Consider the following 23,217-nt stretch of genomic DNA (forward strand, 5'->3'; position numbering starts at 1 on the left):
GTTATATAATACAGATTTGCTCATCTGTACAACAGAGATAATAATAGTATTCAACTCACTGGGTTGTTATGAGGATTTAAAATATTTTGTAAGCCTTCTGGAGCAGTTCCTGACACAGAGCAAGTACTGAATACATTGGGATCTGTTATTATTATTGTTATTACTATTATCACAACCACTACTACGACTACATTTCTGTTTCTATAGTGACAACATGAATAAGTTCTATAATCAGCACCAAAAATGTAAGTCTAAAATATTTGAAGATATTTATAAGGAAGATGCTATAATTTCTTCATACTATTATTAGGGTATTTTCAATTTTCTTCTCTTTTCATGCATAGGTATAGGATGACCTCAGAAGGTAACTTATTCATCAAAAATGCAGTTCCCAAAGATGCAGGGGTCTATGGTTGCCTGGCAAGTAATGCAGCTGGAACAGACAAACAGACTTCTACCCTCAGATACATTGGCAAGTATAATCAGTTTAAAAGGCAATGAAAAGGGGCGCCTGGGTGGCTCAGTGGGTTAAGCTTCTGCCTTCAGCTCAGGTCATGGTCTCAGGGTCCCGCATTGGGCTTTCTGCTCAGCATGGAGCCTGCTTCCCCCTCTCTCTCTGCCTGCCTCTCTGGCTACTTGTGATCTCTCTCTCTGTGTCAAATAAATAAATAAAATCTTTTTTTAAAAAAAGGCAATGAAAATAGGGTGAATATCATATCAAACAATTTAAAAGCACTTCTCTGAAAATTAATATTAGGAATGAGTTTTACCCAGCCTTATGATTTTTTATTCGTTTCACACATTGATTAAAGGAAATACTGTAACTAATGTAAGTTAAAAGTTCAGGGAGTAGATAGCTTCATTAGTCAACAGAAGTCCAGGAGGCTTAAAGATTGTGAGTAGAGTCCCAGATGGTCTACAGAGTTTTATCCTTCCAAGGTTTTTCTTTTGTTTGCAATATTTTGCTTACATATTAATAAATTCTATATCCTTTCTAGTTTGCCTCAACTTCCTTTTTATATTTTTCACTTATATTTAAAACTTTATAGTATTTCTATTATGATTAAATGTTTATAACATTTCTGTCATTTATCCTATCTACATATTATTTTCACTTTTCATCTTTAGTTTTCCCCCTCCAAACCTACATTTATTGAAGATGTATTTCATGATTATTCTATAATATTCCATAATATAATGGTTATAGTATATGATTATAATCTAATATTTTAATTTAATAATATCTAATATAATAGACTATTTCTTTTAAATTTTTTTAAACTAATAAAGGACAAGGGCATTACATACTCAATCTTAGTTTGTAAATTGTGAATAATTAATGGCTGACAGTCTACCCTGCGATTCATAGTAAGGTAGTGAAACTGGCTGTGGAAGAGAAGAAAGCTAGAATAAAAATTGAGAATTGCAGTTGATGTGGGCATATGAGGGAGGTAGCAAAAGTGTCATAAATACTGAATCTGAAAACCTGGAAAGAAATGGTCTCACTGACAGAAATGAAGAAGGCCCATGGCAAGTACGTTTGGGAGACTGGAGAGGAACCAGGCAGTGGGAATGCAGAAAGGGGGGTGGAAACAGATTCTGAACTGTAGACATGAGTTTTGGTTCATTCTCAGGCCAAAATAGTTGACCCACTTATTCACCCAGAGTATCTAAAAATACTAAAGGTTGTGTGTTTATTTTTATAAAATAAAAAATTTATGTTACCACGTCCTTACTTTTTGAGAGCTTGCATAGTGGGAGTGGCTATAGCTAAAAGGAGACAGAGGACAGACTAGAACGAGAGTGAGGGTTGGCAGAAGAAGATTAATTCTGACGGGGGAATTTGTACAGATTTCTCAAAGGAGACAGGATTTAAGTTCAGTCTGGAGGAATGAGTGGGATTGGAAGAGCTGGGGCAAAGGGCATTGCAGGCAGAGGAAACCGCTTTTGCAAAAGCAGGAAGATAGGAGAGAGTAGGGCTGTTTTGGACTACCAGCTACCAGTGGAGCTTCCTAGCTTGTGATAAGAAAGGAAGCGTTATGGAGGGTAAGTTAAAAAAGAAACCTGGGCTCCAGTTTATGATTTTTGAAAGCCAAACTAGAAAATCATGAAACAAAATCACCAAAGGGTTTCTAGCAGAGGATTAACATGATCTTTGAGTAGTTAACTCTTAGCTTTGTTTAAAAATACCTCAATTAAAATAAGAAAGTCCTAACATGCCCAGTTCAGAGAAAAATGTATGAGTGAATGAAAGCATTAAGCAAGGAAGGAAAGAAACTTAAGAGAATGTTTGTATTTAGCATCAAAGAGAAAAAGAGAATGGAGACTTTACTTTTTATAGATGTAACTTTTAGCCTTAGACTGCAACTCTCTGCAGTTAAACATGAATATCCTTAAAATCATGTAGAAAATGTTAAAACAAATTCACCTCTAATTATATTATCCCCAAGTCTTAATCTAGCTGGTCTTAACACATAACTCCTTTGATATTTTTATTATTACCAGTCTTCTCTGTTTCTTTAGTATTGTTATTTCTATAAGATGTGCTCCGATTTCTAAGATTTTTCTTTCTTTATATATATATATACCTTTTTTTCCCCCATAAAGACCTTTCAGTTAATTTCCTATTTTTTTATTCTTTTATCAGAATTATTTTTGCCTGATACATATATTTGACCTTAATAAATGATCTTTTCATCACACACATCTACGTATACTTGCATTAAAAGAGTCTCTTTCTGTTTATAAACACTGAAATAGCTACAAGCACATAAAAACTGGTGGATTTTGTTAAACTGGCTCATTTAGTATAATTATAAACTACTATTTATAATATATGTATTATATGTTATGTATATAAATTATAAAATATATTTATAATATAACTAATTATTTATACTTATAGTTATAAAAGGTGCATTTTGCATTGGGCCAGACATTAACCATTTGCTTGCTTGTTTTTTTCAGAAGCCCCAAAGCTGATTGTAGTTCAGAGTGAGCTCTTGGTTGCTCTTGGGGATACAACAGTTATGGAATGTAAAACCTCTGGTATTCCTCCACCTCAAGTTAAATGGTTCAAAGGTACATTTCTTAAGCATGTTCATGTCTAGTTCACTTAGCTTTGTTTTCTCTTTTAAAACGATGATTTGTTAAAATTTTGTTTTGGTGTGTGACTTAGCAGCCCCATAAAATGTGTTTATGATCTCACTAGAGACAATAGTTCAAATTCTGAACTCTAAATTTCAGGATTTGACATCTGGTGTGGATTATAGGACCATGAAAATCAAAGCAGGAAAAGTTCCCCTTTGCTAATCCAGCTGAACATTCTCTTTGTTAGTTTAGGATTGTTTCCTGTAGAAAATTGTCCAAGAAGACTCTGTTAATGTTTAAAATGGCTTTCCTCATTTCAGTTCACTTTTCTTAGAGATAATGGCTGTCACAATTAGAAAGTTTTCTAGATTTCCAAAGACACCTTCTATAAAGTCCTCAGAAAAGATGTAACACTAAAGCTTACAGGTAAATGAAAGACAAACGTGTCATGTGCTTGGCTTCGTCATGCATGGTAGATGCTTGTATCAATCATGGCAATTGTCTGCCTGCATTTATAACATAAAGATCACACCATTGTGATTCTATCGTAAAATAACAGTAATTGCTGTGCTATTTGTCTTAGTGAAAATACACTTGGGTCCTGGTCCGGGCTCAAATGCTGACAGTAGATATCTGTGTAAAACATCCCGCTTCTGTTTCTGTCTCAGTCCTTCCAATCTGTGAGCAAGAAAAATTCCCGCAAACACTCTAAAAGGGAGGTTGCTAGGATTATTGAGATGCTGTTTGCAAAATACTTTTTAATCTTCAGATGAAAAATGCTAAACAGTACAAAGAACTATTGTTATGATTCTGTTTGTTAAATCACAGACCTCCCCATAGCAACGGGTTGATGTCATAATCACAAAATTATGAATTCACCTCGGGTTCAAACTCTTGGGGAACATGAGGTGAAAAATAAAGGCTTTATGTAGAAAACAAACACTTTTAAATTATACAAATCAAAAACAGGAAAACTAGGAGATGAAGCCATTTTCATTGTTTTCCATGTTAAATGATTTTGGGTCTTCATGTTTTGTGTGATAAAAGCATTTCTAGATTTGCTTCTTAATTAGGTTTATTTCAGGCAACACAAACTAATTTTACTTATTTAAAATATTTAAATCTTTGAATTTCAAATGAAATAGATAATCAATGTCAAACTCACATCATAAATAAATCCAGAAAAAATGCATTATAGATGCAGTATTTCTGTTTTATGAAAGTCAGCAGTTAATGTTAAAAATGAAAATTTTTAAAAGTAATATAACCTGCCGATTTCTCTGCCCATAGATAGGAGAGTCACACAGAAAGTCTTTTATTTCCTGAAATTGAGCTACTTCTCTGAATTAAATACAGTTTCCATGTTGGCCTGGGTCCTATAAATGGCTTGGAAGCTAAGGAGGTGTTAGGGAGCAATATAGCCACCATATAGAAGATTCTAGAATTGACTACCTGTTAGTCCTCTCAAATATAGATGTTGTGGTCCATCAGGCCCAGTATATAAAATCCCATTTCTCTGTCCAAGTTATGAAGCAACAGAGCTAGAATGTGGGCATTAAACACCAACAGACCATGCTGGAGGACATTCTCCAATGTTCATCAGTAATATGCAGAGCAGTCATAATAAACCCCTCAATCAGGCCAACCTATTGCCCTTCCTATCCCAAGCAAGCAATTTATTGCATATGCAGTATCTGGATCATCCAGAACAAAACTAGAGGATAATCTCTTCTACTTGTAGATTGGCTCCAGAAAGAAAGGAGGAGGAGGTAGTTGAGCTTTCCTTTTCCTTTTTCCTTTCCTTTTCCATCTCTACTAGAGATGAGACAGTAGGAAGGTTATGAAAATTATACCTATGGAAAACAAGGGGTGAAGAAGAGACCTCACCTTAACCAGAAGAATATATTTTTTTATGCCCTTTTTTTTTTTTTTGGCAATTCTGATTGAATGAAGTAGGTGGTGATTGACTGATTGTAAGAACAAATGGAATCTATCTTGTTAACAAATGTTTGAGTGTGCAATACAGTATTGTTAACTATAGGCACGTTATTGCATAGCAGATCTCTAGAACTTACTTATTTTGTATAATTTAAACAACAGTTCCTCATTCCCTTTGCTCCAAACTCCAGACAACCACCATCCATTAATAAATTGTATTCCATTCAGACCATCAGAGAAAAGGAATTCCATAAGTACAAATACCCATCAAAATTTTTTATTTTTCATTTTTAACTATAGCAACATACAGTGAGTTCAAAAAAGAATCGGCAACACTAGAGGGGGGCTGGGTTATGGACATTGGGGACGGTATGTGGTATGGTGCTATGGTGTGAAGTGTGTAAGCCTGATGATTCACAGAACTGTACCCCTGGGGCTAATAATACATTATATGTTAATAAAAGGAAGAAAAGAAAAAAGAAGAAGAAAAGAAAATGCATTCTGGAAAAAAACAATGTTGCATAGAGGATATTTCTGGGAAACTAAGAAATTCGATTTTTAAATTTAGATTGGTGTTTCTTTGAGTGTAGTCAGGAATCCCTGGGGGTTCCCCATAATTTTTTCCAGGGAATCCAGGAGATCAAAATTATTTTCCTAATTACACTGAGATATTATTTGTCTTTTTCACATTCATTGTCTCATGAGTATATAGTGGAGTTTTTAGAGGCTACATAATGCAGACGCAGAGAGGAGCATTCAGCTGTCTTCTATTAAGCTAGACATTCTAGAAATTTGCAAAAATGTGAAATGCCACTCTTCTCACTAAATTTCTCTTGTTTTTGGAAATATAATTATTTTCTCATAAAATATATTCATTCTGTTAAAATGTCCTGAGTTTGTTATTATAAAGCAAATGCATACATTTAAAAACTTTTCAGTTTCATTTCTAAAATGCTAAATACAAATAAATATAGTTCATGTAAACAAAACCTCATTAAAGTCTCCAGTAATTTCTAAGAGTATAAAAGGGTCTTGAGACAAACATATTTGAGAACCACTAATCACCGTCAGCTATTTGAAAGGATCTCGTGCCAGGGATAATGATCTCTCTGTTTGTTCATCTTACATTTACAGAGACCAGAAATGAATTTAAACTACAGCATAAAGAAAACCCTTTTCAGGGGTAATGATTGTTAAATCCTAGCGTAGATTGTCAGGAAAGTTTGTATATTTTACTATTTATATCATTCTTTTATCTTTTATCTAATGTTAAAACTAAATAAATCCCTATTTCATATCCATCTCAAAGTTCTCTATTTCTCTATGGCTTCTCAATAATTTGGTGACTAATTTTTCATTAGAAATGAAGAAAGGAGAGATTATCAATGCATGGTCAGAATGCAAACTTGATTAAACGAATGTTTTTCAATTTATATTTTGTTACATTGCTGCTGTTCTATAAACATTTTTATTTTGAAAAAAGCTACTAGCTAAAAGGTCTTGATTTTATCCTCTTGTGTCCTTTGACATACACAAAAGAAATAGGAGAGAAGTAAATTCCAAAATTCTAAATGCATTTTAGTCCAAACATTCTAATACTTCATGAACAGCTAGGTCACATCTCATTCTCCCTTAGTGGGAGGAAAGTTTATGTCAACATCATCTGTTTTTATTTATGAAAATTTCCCAGAGGCACATAGACATAGCTTTGGTTGCTTCTCTTATTCTCGCGTGGTATGTAGTAGCAAGCTTAAAAGGATGATTTGGGTTTTAAATATTGGAATACTAAAAAATACTTTATTTTTGGCACTGATGATTGCTAATGTAATTTTTTTTCCAAATTTATGGCTCCTTTGACCCCTATTACTCCCAAAATTATAAAAACAAAAAGAGAATGGCCTGTTTGTTGTCTTGAGTCTGTTGATTGGTGATTTTTATAGTATTCTAGAGAATTACTAGTTCTGGAATTCTCTCTCTGCCTTTTTTTGTTGTTGTTGTTAGAGAATTACTACTGTGGTCTTCAGGGCACATGGCTACGCTAGTACTTGATATTGTGGAGAGTAATTTTTTAAGACTTGACATCTGGGTATATAGCATACCTAAGAGCAATGGACTTCAAACCTGCAGGAAGATATTAGGACTTCTGCAAAAAGTTTGATATCACCCTTTAACAAAAACAAACAAAAAAGCTATGAACACCAACCACTAAACATCCAGAACTGGGTTTTTTGTTTTTGTTTTTGTTTTTAATGAAATTGACCATCCTGGTTAATTTCATTCTTAAGAGAGCCATCACTCTAAAGGAGGAGAAACATAAGGAATGGCTAAGCTTAACTTACAGATTATTTGAGGAATTGCCAGTTTTCAGAGAGAAATGGTTCTCAGGAGATTTTAGGTGCTGCAGGGACACACAGAATACACAGGTAACTCAGACACTAATTTTTGGCATCATTCTAGCTTCACACTGAGGTCGAACCCAATGCATGGTTTCATCCTTCACACATCTGTTCCCTACCCACCTCTTCTAGAAACTCACAAGTCCAACTTAAAGAACTTGGGTAAATAATACACATTTAGTAGAGGTATCCTGGGAGATTTATGTAAAACACTTCTCTCTGGCCATCGTCAGAAATTCTCATCCATTTTTTCCCTCTTCTACCAACAAGCTCTTCCCTATTTGCTCCAGATAGCTGTGGTTGCTTCTTTACCAGACGTCCTCAGAAACTTCTCCGGTAGCCTCTACCTCTCCCAAGATACTGTTTAACTGATAACATTCAGCAAATGAAAACACTTGTCATTGACCAAACTAAGAACACTAACGTCTCCTAAGCACTTCCTGGCACTGAAATTCATCCTGCCACAAAGATGGTAGAAAGCTTTTTCTCAAACCTTCGTCTTCCCATTACCTTCTTACCTACCTAACACTGCCATGAGGGCAGCTGTCATCTTTTCCAACCTTCCAGGGCATCTTCGAAGAGTTCATTCTTATTTGGGTACATGTTCAGTAGTAGAAAATATTTGGGGCCAGATTTTTGGCTCTAGGTTAGCCCATAGAATTATACAGACTTATAAATCAGCTTAGGGCCAAGAAACACTTCATTCTTTCTTTGCATCAACATTGTTTAAGTGTCTGTGTTGTGTTTTAAAAACCTCACAGTCCGTTTTCTTCAGCAGTTTTGAAATCAAACCAATGCCAGAGTATACTGTGTAAATACTTTAGTGTTTAATGTTTTCCCTTTGTTTTGACCTAGGGGATCTTGAGCTGAGGCCGTCAACATTCCTCATTATTGACCCTCTTTTGGGGCTTTTGAAGATTCAAGAAACTCAAGACCTGGATGCTGGTGACTATACGTGTGTAGCTGTCAATGATGCTGGAAGAGCGGCTGGGAAGATAACTCTGGATGTTGGCTGTAAGCATCCCAGCTCTGATACACACATTCGTTTTTTTCCAAGCTAAGAACTTTGAAACCATTGAGTGGAAATATTGGTTAGAATGGACAAATTAGAGTTAGCATTTCAGATTAGGAATATAATGATGGTAGTACATATTTACCAAATGCTTAAGATGTGCCATGCACTCTGTTAAGAACTTATCTCATTAAGGGCTCATAGCAATCCTAAGAGGAAGATATTATAATAATCTCCATTAGATAGATATGGAAATGGAGGTGGAACAAAGCTAAGTAGCTTGACCAGGATCACAGATCTATGGAGGGGCCGAGCCTGGGTATTTGAATCCAGATTATCTGACGTCAGAAGCTGTGAGCTTCACTGGTGTATCATCTATTGCCAAACATTTTCTCAACAGGAGTTGGAGGACACAGAATTCCTAAGTATTAACATCTGGGGGCTAGAAATTAGATTTTGGCCCTAGACCATAATTTGGAGATGTTGATGATAGCAAAGGTAGCAGATTGTGCTTTTGCTTTAAAAAAAAACAAAAACAAAAACAAAAACACAACAACCTTACTAGCAATGACTCCTCAGTGTATAAAATAAAGTACTACCTACAAATAAATGTCAATCACAATGTGAAGGATACAGCATGTGCATGACAACCATCGTTAGTTTACTCAGGAAGTTTGCTTTTCCCTCCTTTGTCTCTCCATCTCATGCTTTTAAAAAAAAAAATTATTTTCTACACAATGTGTAACACATGAAATAAAACAGAGCTTGCTTTGTATGAAAAAGAACCTGGCAACTTAATTTTAACAGATAATTCAAAAGTTTACATCATTTAAACTTATAAAATATGACATTTTGTTAAATTGCATTTTCATTTATGTATGATGATTTTCAGGCCTCAGCTATTTCTTTTTTTAAACAAAAGTTAGGAACTACAAAGGGAATGCATATATTTTTAGAATAAAGTAATATAAAATATATTTTTTTAAAGATTTATTTATTTATTTATTTGACACAGAGAGAGAGAGAGATCACAAGTAGGCAGAGAGGCAGGCAGAGAGAGAGAGAGGAGGAAGCAGGCTCCCTGCTGAGCAGAGAGCCCGATGCGGGACTCGATCCCAGGACCCTGAGATCATGACCTGAGCCGAAGGCAGCGGCTTAACCCACTGAGCCACCCAGGCGCCCAGTAATATAAAATATTTTTGTTCTATCTTAATTCTTTAAATGAATATAATGGCCCTCTAAGCCTAATATTTTGTTTCATATAAAATATATTTTTTTTCCTGAGATCTTTTATGGTCCTTTTGCCCTGGGCTGTCTGAACACTCTACATTCTTGGTGATTAAGCCCTTGGGGTAGAATCAACAAAGCTGGAAATAGCCACAAAGACCACAGTAGACTCTGACTAGGGCACAGCAAAATGTGTTTGACCGTGACTAAATTCTGAGGTTATTAAGGGAAGTGCCTTGGAAATAAGATTGGAATCTCTGGGTGGAGGATATCTGAATCTACCAGTGGAGTTAAAATACAAGGAAACCTTTTAGGAAAGTAGGATCCAAATGAAGAGGATCACTTGATGTAGAATTCTTGTTTCTAAGAAATATACAAGTACAGTGTTTCAAATTACCAACATTTTCTAGCTCTGCTTCTCCTTCTTTCCTGCCCAGATAATTTATATTCACCCAACATTCTTCTAGAGTTGTCTAGCTCTGGAGGAAGAATGAATTAGACTGAGTAATTGTTCCCAACAAAAACAGAATGACACCGTCACCTCTCTCCAAGACTGTTGAAAATCTAAACCATGTACACATTTCTTTGCTTATTTACAGCCTTTTTAATATACTCTTTTTAGCTTCTGGACTTTCCAAGTTCTCTCTCTTTTGACTAGTGAAAAACAATGTAAATAAGGATTAGGGCTATCTGTCCGGGAGTGACTTGCACTGAAATAAGAAACATCCTAAAAAATGTGTTGTATTTATCCTTCATTCCTTGAACTGAATTTTGTTTTATCTTCACTCCTATGCAAGATCTTCACTCTTTGTGACTTTTTCTAAAACAATGGCTCTCTCAACTTTCATCCCAGTAATCATTCTGATGGAACCATTAACATAAACTCAGTTGTTTCCTTACTGTAACCTTGATCATGAAGTTGCCAAATAACTCAATACTAACGTTAGTGCCATGCATGCATCTGTTATGCCTTAACGATCTCTTATTCACCATTAGAATTCTGATTACCTTAGCTTGCAAAGTTTGGTTAGACCTTGACTGTCCATATAAAACTATGGTTATATATCCAAACAGATACAGGGTGTAACGGCCAAGGTCCATGCAAATCACAATTGCAGTGATGGTCGTGCTTTTCTCTATTAGGTCTAAAAGCAAACAAACCCCCCAAAAAAACAAAAAACAAAAAACCAACCCAAAATTTCCTCAGAATTTACATAGTGGTTAAGAGAATGGGCTTTGGAGAGAGACTGGGTTTTCTGCCTGACTTTTCATAGTACGTACCTGATCAATTACTTGTAAAGATGAAACGAGACATTATCGCCTATTCACATGCATTCAGCAAATCAGTGGCTACCGCTGTTCCCATCTGCCTCGTGAATGGCACGTGTATCACATACACGAATTGCACAAACTGAATTGTCAGTTTGGTTCTTTGAGTCCTGAAAAACAATATAGAAATGCATATAAAATAATGGCATAGCATTTAAGATTAACCACGGGGCTTTTCATAGGGAAGTCACTATTTCAAGTTGACTTTTTTTTTAAAAGGGTCTGAGACAACTCAAGTGCTACTTTTAGTAGTAGTGCGTAAAATTATTCATTTGTGTTCCAAAACTATTGGGCATAATTTTAAGTAGCTGATGACTTAAAAAGAAAAACACGCCTTTATCCCTATCATGTAGCTGTTGGGCGTTCAGATCGTTTTTGTGGGCCTATCACCTTACACCAATACGAGCTCAAAAAAAAACAATACTAAAAAAGCTGTTCAATATTATTGTTGAGTTAGAGCTTCTTGTAGTGAGTCTTCCCCTTTCCTGTTTCTCATTATCATGGCTCTGAGTTATGGACATTTCAGGTCAGCAGGGAAAATTACCAGTGCTTTTCATCCTTTTTTAAAAAAAGAGGTAGTGAATTGTGAAGTCATTTGGAAGAGAAGAAGATTGGCTACATCAAACAAAAAGTCGGCCTGGCAGCGATTTCACTTGCAGTATTCCACACCACTCAGGATCTCAGCCTTAGACTGTGGCTTTGTGTTCTGTGGTTTGTTAGAACCAAAACAGTGTGTTCAGCCATTTTAGGAAAGAAGATCTCTGTTTGACTAATATAACACAAGAATTGCTTTAGTGGATATATATTTAATTACCACTGAAGGAACTAGAATAATTTTATGGAATAGCTTTCAGAGCAACCTGGTCAACCTGTGACTTTTCTATTTTCAAAGTGTTATGTGCCCACTGCCGTGTATCTGTCAGCCATGACAACAAAGCCATAGTGGGTGTTAATTCTGCCGTTCTCAAGGGGTGTGCATACAAATATTTAGGGGATCCCAGTGAGTCCAGCATGATCCTGACAGACTATATGCAGAAGCTGAAATTGAAATTAATAATAGATATATTGAATTTTGGAGCTAAGATTGAATAAATTAACTCAACAATATTTGTAAGCAATGATAGTTAATATTTAGGTGATGACTCCATGCTAAATGATTCAAGACTACCTCTTTTAACATCACCAGATAGGAAATACTATTACCCCCTTTTTGTTCATGGAGAGATTCAGACTGTGGGAGGCAAAATAATTCTCCAGTTTTACAGACAAAGAAATAATGGAACTGCCATTTGAAACCACCGAATGGGCTGGAATGTCTCTAAGCAACATGGCCTCCCCCGTCCAAGTCCCTTGTTTTGTACTACAATCACTGCTGCCCCTTCCCCGGGCCCATTAATCTGTTTACCATCTACCCAGTATAATTCACTTGGAGTCTAAATTGGCCACACTCAGGAGTAGGAAGTATTTAAAAGGTTTCTTGGCCTGGGTTAGGAGTTGCTTCATTTTTGAGGTTTGCTTGTCATTGATGCGTCTTGGCTGTTTCCCTAGTGCCTGGTACACTCATTTGCCTTGTTTTCTGGTACCAGTTTGTATATTCCCTAACCTTTCGCTTGTCTTGTGCCTGACACTGTTCCCAAAGCTTCTTCACCACAGATGACTTCTCCTGTCTTTATGAGTTTTATGGGCACAACCTAAACTCCGCTTGTCCTTTCTCAGTCCAGTTTATTCTTGGCTTTCTTACTTCTGAAAGTTCTGATTTGTCTCCATTTTCACCGATGGCTATGTTCTGTTGTGTCAGTGAGCTTGGGTTCCTCCCAAATATTTGGTGAATCCCAGCCTACTGCATATCTTTTTGCTCTTCTGGAATTTATTTTCTGCCGCATTTTCACATCTACCTGCCCATAATCTGCACCTAATACATCCTGAGACTTTTTTTATACTTAATGTCTTTTTTTTCAGAAAAGAAACTGGCTCTGGAATAAATGGTTACTATCACTCTAGAGAAAAGTAACTAGCCCTTTACACCAAAGGCAAACATTGAGCTGCTTTATAAATTTTTTTCTAAATATACTTATTTTGCCTATTATTTTTATAAGCCAAGTTCCCATAGAGGTGGATTAAGAGAAATCCCACACTTCTTTTTAAAAATATGTTACTCAATTGTGGGCTTAACTTTATTTTATTTTATTTAGGTCCAGTAAACAAGCAATAAGGTTTCTGAAGTTGCCTGTTTTCTTCTATAGTGCAAGTTCAAATGTATGGGATCAAGGTTGTGATAATCACCATGCACTTACACGCATGCAAATGCACACACTAGATTATTGTTGAAGTGTTTTAATATTGATTCAACAATTCACAGATATCTAGCAGCCTTGAATGCACAAAGTGTTATGTTAGTTGCTATAAAGGATAAAATATGGTTGCAAACATGAACTCTCTAGAGAAAGGCAGAATGTGGCCATTGCCATGAGAGTGATACAGAGTGAGTTCAGAGGAAAGAAATCCTGTCTGTCTGGGAGGCTGAGAGATGGCATTGAAGAGGGAGCTTTTGAATTGGATTAAAGAATTGTCAATATTTCAACAGCCAGAGATCAACAACCAACATTGCATTTGAAAGGAATGGCAGTAAAACGTGAGCACTTATGATATAAAAATGGTCAATCCTTGGGATGCCTGGGTGGCTCAGTTGGTTCAGCGACTGCCTTCAGCTCAGGTCATGATCCTGGAGTCCCAGGATCAAGTCCCGCATTGGGCTGCCTTTTCAGCGGGGAGTCTGCTTCTCCCTCTGACCCTCTCCCCTCTCATGCTCTCTCTTTCCCTCTCAAGTAAATAAATAAAATCTTAAAAAAAAAAGAAAAGAAAAAAAAGGTCAATCCTTGTTTGGAGAAGAGTAAAGAGTTCAAATTGTCCAGAAAATAAGATTTCTGTAGGGAGATGATGGGAGATGAAGCTGTGTACTTAGAGGATGTCCGTTAGCCCCACCTAATAAAAGCACTAAGGCTGGTTGGGAGACAACCGTACATCGGAGTCCCAGAATTCCCAATGAGAAGGAAAGAAGCGCTCTCTGCACCCATTTTTATTAACCTGCTAAACAACTTGACTTTGAGCAGTTGTAAGAACCTATAGAAAAGGGGAGGCTGGGGACGCCTGGGTGGCGCAGTTGGTTGGACGACTGCCTTTGGCTCAGGGCGTGATCCTGGAGTCCCAGGATCGAGTCCCACATCAGGCTCCCAGCTCCATGGGGAGTCTGCTTCACTCTCTGACCTTCTCCTCGCTCATGCTCTTTCTCACTGTCTCTCTCTCAAATAAATAAATAAAATCTTAAAAAAAAAAAAAAAAAGAAAAGGGGAGGCTGATAAAATGACAAGGAATTGTTACCAGCATCAATCTGGTTTTCAGTCCTACCTCCACAATTCAATTCCATGTGACACTTAGCAAATTAACTATTTTGTCTCAGCTTCTTCATCTGCAAAATTAGAGTAATGATAGTACTTACCCCATAAAGATATTGTGAAGATATTGTGAAGATAAATGAGAAAATTGTAAAGTAATGATAGTACTTGCCCCATAAGGATATTGTGAAGATATTATGAAGATAAATGAGAAAAATCATGGAAAGCACTTTCCTTGGCTTTGTAAGTGATAGTTGAATTTCTAAGCAATATTTACCTTTGACCTTATCAAGGAGCCGTGTCTTCCCTCTTCCTCTTAGAATCCTATTTGGGCAGGGACCCCTCAGTTAGAGGAGGGGCTCAGTTGGTCAAGAGACCACCTATTGGTTTTGGCTCAGGTCATGATCTCGGGATTGTGAAATAGAGCCCCGATTCAGCTGAGTCTGCTTTTCCCTCTCCCTCTGGCCCTCCCGCCCCATAACACATGTTCTTTTTGTCTCTCTTTCTCTTTCAAATAAACAAATAGAATTTTTAAAAAAGAATCCTATATGAGCACATTTCATGAATTACCTCCAGTAGCATCCTATACGTTTTGTCCTGTCTGGTATCTCATACATTATCACTTCTAAGTTCTAGGGGCTAGACATACTTGCTGCCTCATCTATATGGGCTTGCCGACAGCTTTCTCCAATTATTGCTTTCCCATGTTTTCCAAGTTGTGCCCATGACACTTTTTTTTAAGATTTTATTTATTTATTTGACAGAGAGAGAGAGATCACAAGTAGGCAGAGAGGCAGGCAGAGAGAGGAGGAAGCAGGCTCACTGCTGAGCAGAGAGCCCAGTGCGGGGCTCAATCCCAGGACCCTGAGATCATGACCTGAGCTGAAGGCAGAGGCTTAACCCACTGAGCCACTCAGGCGCCCCCATGACACATTTCTAATTCTTCCTCCAGGCTTCTGTGTTTATCTAAATTATGTGGATAACTGTAGCCTTTTGATCTATAATTTTATAATTTCTGAATCAGATTTTAACTCTAAGATATTAAGGTCTCATTATTCTCTTTTAATCAGAAACTATGATTCTCAAGCTCTAATTCCTTTAACTCAAAAATGTATTTTAGAAGTGAAAGGTATTGATAAGCAATGATCTACATGTGCTCTAGAACAAGAATATAATTTAAGATTAAATACTATTAACTGGTTACAGTGATCAATTAAAGAATGACTTCTGGTATAAATTAAGTTCCTTAAAATTTTGACCAAAAGAAGCTAAGTTTTAGTGTAAAAAATATTTCATTACAAGGCAAACTTTTTTATAAGAAAGTTCAAAGATTTGAGCAGTATGACATAAACTAAAATTGTAAACAAATTTCTAAAACAAAAGATTCTCTTTATTTAAAGTAAACTTGTTTTAAATTCTCACTCTTAAATTCCATTCTCTTCATTATTTATCACTTTTAAGTGATAAAGAAGTAGTTGAACTTCTTTGTGCTTCTCTTCATTTATAAAGCAAAAAAGAAATATCTGCTATTTCAGTGGCAGCCAGGAATACTTAAAGGGTAAACTTAAAATATTGTGTAACCAATACCTTGATTCAGATTCAATCTGTTGACAGTTTAATAATGACGCTTATACTTAATGTGCCTGTACGCTATCCCAATGACCTTTTTTTGCTTATTTGCTTTAAATATCTTCTAGCACCTCCAGTTTTCATACAAGAACCTGCTGATGTTTCTGTGGAAATTGGCTCAAATGTGACATTACCTTGCTATGTCCAGGGTTATCCAGAACCAAAGATTAAATGGCAGAGATCAGACAACATGCCGATCTTCTCAAGACCCTTTTCAGTGAGTTCCATCAGCCAACTAAGAACAGGAGCTCTCTTTATTTCAAGTAGGTTAAAGGAAATATATTTTATACAAGTATGTACATATATATTATACCTGCATGTTCTATACATAGGGATTAGTCTGTTTAAAATTGTGAATTGATCTTGCCAACACATTTTGTGTTTATTGCATTTCCCTTTAAAAGAGTACTGAATTCTTATATTTTGGAATTGACATAAATAAGTCATATTTTATTCAAATATATGTCATAACATGAAGGCTTATGAAACAATGTGACTTCTTCCTATCTCACTTTCTTATGCAAATGGAGTCACTTGGGCTCCCAGGTGGATAAGTGATCACATTTTATTGACTCTTGTACCAACTGCTGCATAGAAAGGTAAAATGTTATGAGTTAGTTAACTTTAATGAATTTTTTTTGACCACTAATACATAACCATATGCATAGGGACATTATACCCTATGGAAGCTCCATGATTAAAAGTTATATTTACCTGGAGCAGAAGATTGAAAAAAAATAAAGTCAAAGACTCTGGTGTCCAAAAATTTTGCCTGTAAGTGATTAAGCATTCAGATATTTGTAAACACTTTGTACTTTTTAAAATAATGTTTAGAATGTTTGAATAGTAGCACTGGAGGGATAAAATCATTTAGTTGATTAACTGTTTTTTTAAAGAGTAATGCATCTTTGGGGTTATTTTGTAACAAGTCTCCAATAAATGGTTTCCATGTTTATTAAATATTAAATGTCCATTAGCCTCTTAAACTTCCAAATACAAATTAAACTAATTATAAGTGCTTAAGGATTCAGCTCTCAGCCAGGCTCTGTGGTGAAGACAGAAGCCATATGTGGGGTCCCTCATTCGGGCATTTTACAATCCACCGTCTAAGGGGATGGCCACAAAAGTACTTCTTGGGTCAGATCATGCAGGATCTGGAATGTGCAGGTGAAGAAATGCTTTTGATGAGGTAGAAAATAACACTCCAAGCTTCACTGCAAGAAAGGGCACATGAAATATTGTTTCAGACCAACCGCTCTGTAAGACGGGAGAGATGAGAAGGAAAATGGAGAGGCTCACAGGGTTATGCAGGTGGGGTGATAGTAGGGATGAGAAAGGCCCAATAGGAAACAAATTGGACCTGAAACAAATCAGTTAGAGGAGATGTAGAAAGGGAAGATAAAAGAAGGTGGTGTATTGACAAGCGGTTGCCCAAGTGTCCAAATTAAATAATCTAGAAGGAAAGTAGTGATTACAAACAGTTCTCTGTTGTTTTATGAATGTCTACACAAATAAGCCTGAGAGTTAATAATAGGAAAAATAGCTTGGATAGAAACAATGTGTGCCTTATTAACCAGATGGTTTGCTGAATTTTCCTTTGCAAGTGAATATTTGCTGTTGTTCAGAGTAGACACTGCCTGAGTTTACCAGATGCCGTTCTGCAGTTAAATGCAAAAGGTTAGCAGAGGAGTAGAAGCTTTGTCACTGCTCTTTATCTGGGAGAATATGGAACTGTTTAAAATGGAAAGCTACATTTTACTCTATCAGATCTTTTCAGGAGATTACACTGGGCTTATTTAGTTAAGATATTTGCAAAGATGACAGTCATTTCCCTATTTAAGATTTTCTGTTGCCTCCCCTATCGCTCATAAGACAAGCCAACACTTGACAAGGCACCAAACTAGGTCTTTAGCTTGTCTCCTGTGTCCACATGACCTTTAACCTCATAGTCTTCATCCTGATCCCCCAACACCTTCCTTAATTAAAAATACATTGTCATATTCTTTTTACTGTCTCAAAATAAAATCTATATTTTTTATTTACCTACACAGTAATAACTATTTTAACATTGAAAATGTAGTACAGAGGAAAATAAAGTAATTTTTATTGAAACAGTAGGTGAATAGGTAAATCTCTACATTTTCCAATAGGTAAATCTCTACATTTATTTCTACATAAAATGTCTACCCTGGCAATGTCTACATAATGTACATTCATGTTTATGTACATCCCCACGAATTTGACAGCTCAGACATAGAAATTGGTAGATGTAATTGTCATATAATTATAAACAAAGTCATCAAATCCATGGATTTCCAGCGGGATCTTCAAAACTGTTACTGGACTTGGGATAATTGTTCCTTTCATGAATCTGCCCTCCCCCGCCGTATGGCCTTTCCAGTTTTTGCACTAAGTGCCAACATACTCCCCCCATCACTGAGCCAACTGAAAAAAAAAATCTCTCTTGCAAACCTTCTGAATGCCCCCAGGGTGCTGCAGCAGGACCCCTTGGTAGTGCAGCTTTCTATTCTTTGCACAGACCTTGATTTTTCAATTTATGCTTTTATCTTTGCAGCCTGTTGGGCTTGGACTGCCCTTCCCCCTATTCTACCTGCTATTTATTTATTTATTTACCTGCTTGTATCCTACCTCCTCTGCAGCTCCTCCCCCAAGTCCTCTACATGCCCTCAGTCTCTTTTGTCTCTGCGCTCCCACAGCTCATTGCTTGAAATGCATATTACAGTATTCATCACGCTGTGCTGTGATTGTTGGTTTTATGTGTGTCTTCTCTCCTGGAGTGGGAACTGCCAGAAGACAGCACCTACGCATTTTCCACCCACAGGTCTCTGCACTGTGCCTGGCACATAGTTGTGCTTCATAGATGGTTCTGAATGAGTAAATGATCTCTTCTTTTTAGATATATGGGCCAATGATAAAGGAACCTACATTTGTGAAGCTGAAAACCAGTTTGGAAAGGTCCAGTCCCAGACAACAGTAACAGTGACAGGACTTGGTAAGATCAATTAGGTGTTTTGATATCATGCTCATCTGAGTCATTAGACTTCTTTTCCTACATCACCTCTTGCCTTTGCCACTTCAAACAAACAAACAAAAAACGGGTAAATATTTGACTACTAAATTAGTTTTCTGTCCCCACGCTATTTCATATTTCATGGGATACTAAAACTAGAAATAACCTTACATATCATCTGTTCTAAGTTCCTTATCTTCCGTTTGAAGAAATGAACGTCAACTTGAATAAATTGATTTAAGTCTAAATAGAAACACTACATATACACATTAGAGTCATGACATCTTTTTTTTAAATTATTTTTATTAACATATAATGTATTATTTGCCCCAGGGGTACAGATCTGTGAGTCATCAGGCTTATACATTTCACAGCGCTCACCATAGCACATACTCTCCCCAATGTCCATCACCCAACCACCAAATCCCTACCCTCCTGCCCACCCAGCAATCCTTAGTTTGTTTCATGAGATTAAGAGTCTCTTATGGTTTGTCTCCCTCCGGATCCCATCTTGTTTCATTTTTTTTCCTTCCCTATCCCCACAATGCCCTGCCCTGCCTCTCAAATTTCTCATATCAGAGAGATCATATGATAATTATCTTTCTCTGATTGACTTATTTCTCTCAGCATAATACCCTCTAGTTCTATCCACGTGATTGCAAATAGCAAGATTTCATTTCTTTTGATGGCTGCATAGTATTCCATTGTGTGTGTGTGTGTGTGTGTGTGTGTGTGTGTGTGTGTACCACATCTTCTTTATCTATTCATCTGTTGATGGACATCTAGGTTCTTTCCATAGTTTGGCTATTGTGGACATTGCTGCTATAAACATTTGGGTGCATGTGCCCCTTTGGATCCCTACATTTGTATCTTTAGGATAAATACCCAGTAGTGTGATTGCTGGGTCATAGGGAAGTTCTATTTTCAACTTTTTGAGGAACCTCCATGCTGTTTTCCAGAGTGGCTGCACCAGCTTGCATTCCCACCGGAAGCTTAGGAGGGCTCCCCTTTCTCCGCATCCTCGCCAACATCTATCATTTCCTGACTTGTTAGTTTTAGTCATTCTGACTGGTGTGAGGTGGTATCTCATTGTGGTTTTGATTTGTATTTCCCTGAATGACATTCTTTTCTGATTCCCTTTTTTACACTTCTCATTTTAAGTCCACATGAAATTATTTTTAGATATAACGTAAAGTAAGGATACAATATCATTTACTTCCAAGTGGTTGGACCTTTGTTTTGGTATCTTTTATTGAATATTCTCTTCCCACTGATTAAAATACCCTTTTGGTCACATGTTAAATTTGTATTCCTATGTCTATTCCTTGGAATTCGACTTATGCACTAGTACTACATTGTCTAAATTATTACAGCATTTAATGTAAACGTAAGTAAATGTAAATGTAAATTTAAAGTGAATGCTAAACAGCACCTGTTTCTCATTAATATGCAATTATAAAATTTTTTCTATGTCTCCCTTTATGCATCTACATATTTAAGTTTTCCAAATAGAATATCTAGGAATTTTGCTTTGATTTGTTTTAAATTTATTAATTCCTAGAAAAGAACATATTTACATCTAAGAGAATACACCTCCTTTTATTTGTTTGACCTGTTATGATAGCCTCCTCATTGATCTCATCCTTTCCAGTCTTTCCCTTCCTGTAAGTCTTAGTCACAGTGTGCAGATTAATATTTCTGGAGAATTTTTCTGATGATCCCACTTTTTAAATTTATAAGTGCTCTCAGTCTCTTTCCATTTGTCCGTTGGATACATTGCACATATCTTAGCTTGGTATTTCTGGCCTTCCATGCCATAGATTAATTCTTTATTACTTTCTATACTTCTATACTATTATCTACCCTCTCTTTTTTAATAATTTAATTTTTTAAAATTTTTTCAGTGTTCCAAGATTCATTGTTGATGCACCACACCCAGTGCTCCATGCTTCAATATGTGCCCTCCTTAATACCCATCACCAGGCTCACCCATCCCCTCCAAACCCTCAGTTTGTTTCTCAGAGTCCACAGTCTCTCATGGTTCGTCTCTCCCTCTAATTTCCCCCAATTCCCTTCTCCTCTCCATCTCCCCATGTCTTCAATGTTATTCCTTATGCTCCACAACTAAGTGAAACCATATGATAATTGACTCTCTCTGCTTGATTTGTTTCACTCAGCATAATCTCTTCCAGTCCCATCCATGTTGATACAAAATTTGGGTATTGTATCAACATGGACGGCACTGGAAGAGATTATGCTGAATGAAATAATCTGCCCTCCTGCCATTCTCTCTTAGAAGGGTCTTTTATCTCTGCCTTTGAATTCAAACCCATTTATACTTAAAAATCTTATTCTTGAAAATTCGGCTTTTTAAAGAGGATAATCTTGGCCTATAAGGATGTTTGTCTTCCTTTTGGGTAAGATTGATTTGATAATACCTGTTTCTGTCTGTCTCAGTTGCTCCACTTATTGGAATCAGCCCTTCAGTGACCAGTGTCATTGAAGGACAGCAGCTTACTTTGCCTTGTGCTCTGTTGGCTGGAAATCCCATTCCAGAACGTCGGTGGATTAAGAATTCAGCCATGGTAAGAACATTTTAAATCCATGCATTCACATTTCTAATTTTCTTGTGTAAGAGACAATTTATTCCAACCATTGAAATTTCAATTTAATAAATATACAAAAATACAAAAGAAAAACTTTTTTAATATTAACATGCTTATGCAGTTTACATTATTTCAGAATTAATAAGATGGAGAAAGAGCCAATGGTGTGATTTTTATAGTTTTGCATTAAATTCAATGCAACTAATAAACTTTAGAATATGTACAAAGTGAAACAAATATAAAATTATTTTATAGCCTTTAAATATTTTATATCCTTTTTGTAGGATATAATAAATACTGATATTTTCATAAAATTCTCTCATTTATTAATCTTTATTATTTTTATTATTTAATAATTTCAAACATATATTTTATCATGAACTATTTGAACATGTGAATCTATTTTGTGTCATTTTTTTTTCAGTATGTACTTTGGCTTATGAAAGGATTTGAAAAAATTGTCACGGTTCTATAGAATTTTTTGCAAACATGCTATCTCTGGCAATAAATTTTCATGTAGATAAGAGCACTTTTCCTTCCATTTTCCGGGGTAGTTAGACTCACTCTCTTTTTGAAGTGCTAATTAGAAGTGAACTGACTCCTTGGAATAAGATGTGAAATTGTTCATATTTGCATAAAATCCTGAGGATAATTAGTAGACCTCACTCAATAATTAAATGCCCTTATAAAAAAGGATGATACCTTTTGAGCACAAAGGTATCCTGTGATTGAACAAAATGCATAAATGGCAGTTAGAGTGATCATTTTTAACAGAAAATATTGCAAACCTTCTCTGACACAGTTCCTATATCATACATTGCCTCTAATATTTGCATCTTTCACTGAAAAAGGTAAGTGTTGAAATGAATCACATTCTTTCAACTTGAATGACTGCCTGTTTGCCAAAATGAAAATATCAAATAACTTGCAAGTGGCACTGTATGCTTCTTGAAAAACAACAAATTAGTAAAAAGTAAAAGTCATTAGTGGAATTTGGGTCCTGAGTGATACCAGAAATCTCAGAGACATAAAATAGAGACATCACTTGTTTCCTGTCAAGTGTTATCTCCATTTTGTTCCTTTTTCCAGCATGTGCATAACTCCTATGGATGCTAGTATGTGTAATATTTGGTGGTTTAGCAGGAGGACATATAATAGATTCTACTCTTTGTAACATTTTATGCTCATCATTTTCCCTTAAGGGTGTTAAAATATTTTGTTATAAGACATTTAATAACCCAGTTGGGAAAAAAAATCTGGTTTTGGCTTAGGGAACATTAGCTTTTAAATTAAATATGACTTTTTTTTCTTTAAGTTGGTCCAAAATCCTTACATCACTGTACGCAGTGACGGGAGTCTCCATATTGAAAGAGTCCGCCTTCAGGATGGAGGCAAATATACTTGTGTGGCCAGTAATGTTGCTGGAACCATTAACAAAACTACCACTGTGGATGTACATGGTAAGAGACACACCCGTTGTAATTCTTTCCAAACCATGTTCAAAGCTAGGTTTATGTCTCTAAATCAAATAACTCTGTCTTCTAGTTGTAAGAAGTAGACTTTTCCC

At 36.1% G+C, this 23,217-nt stretch overlaps 1 protein-coding gene across 2 annotated transcripts in view; it reads left to right on the plus strand.

Annotated features, from left to right (window-relative positions):
* HMCN1 (hemicentin 1) overlaps window positions 1-23,217 on the plus strand; it is a 470,681-nt gene that overhangs the window by 231,689 nt on the left and 215,775 nt on the right. The window contains exons 13-19 of one of the 2 annotated variants that reach the window (XM_044267297.1): window positions 345-472; window positions 2,968-3,081; window positions 8,280-8,438; window positions 16,082-16,276; window positions 18,931-19,026; window positions 21,502-21,629; window positions 22,966-23,110. In XM_044267297.1, coding sequence (XP_044123232.1) covers window positions 345-472; window positions 2,968-3,081; window positions 8,280-8,438; window positions 16,082-16,276; window positions 18,931-19,026; window positions 21,502-21,629; window positions 22,966-23,110 — 965 coding nt within the window. Of the gene's footprint in view, window positions 1-344; window positions 473-2,967; window positions 3,082-8,279; window positions 8,439-16,081; window positions 16,277-18,930; window positions 19,027-21,501; window positions 21,630-22,965; window positions 23,111-23,217 lie in introns of those variants that run through there. The other variant, XM_044267296.1, reaches the window with a different exon arrangement.

This window comes from Neovison vison, chromosome 10 (assembly GCF_020171115.1).
Source record: "Neovison vison isolate M4711 chromosome 10, ASM_NN_V1, whole genome shotgun sequence".
NCBI classification, from domain to species: Eukaryota; Metazoa; Chordata; class Mammalia; order Carnivora; family Mustelidae; genus Neogale; species Neogale vison.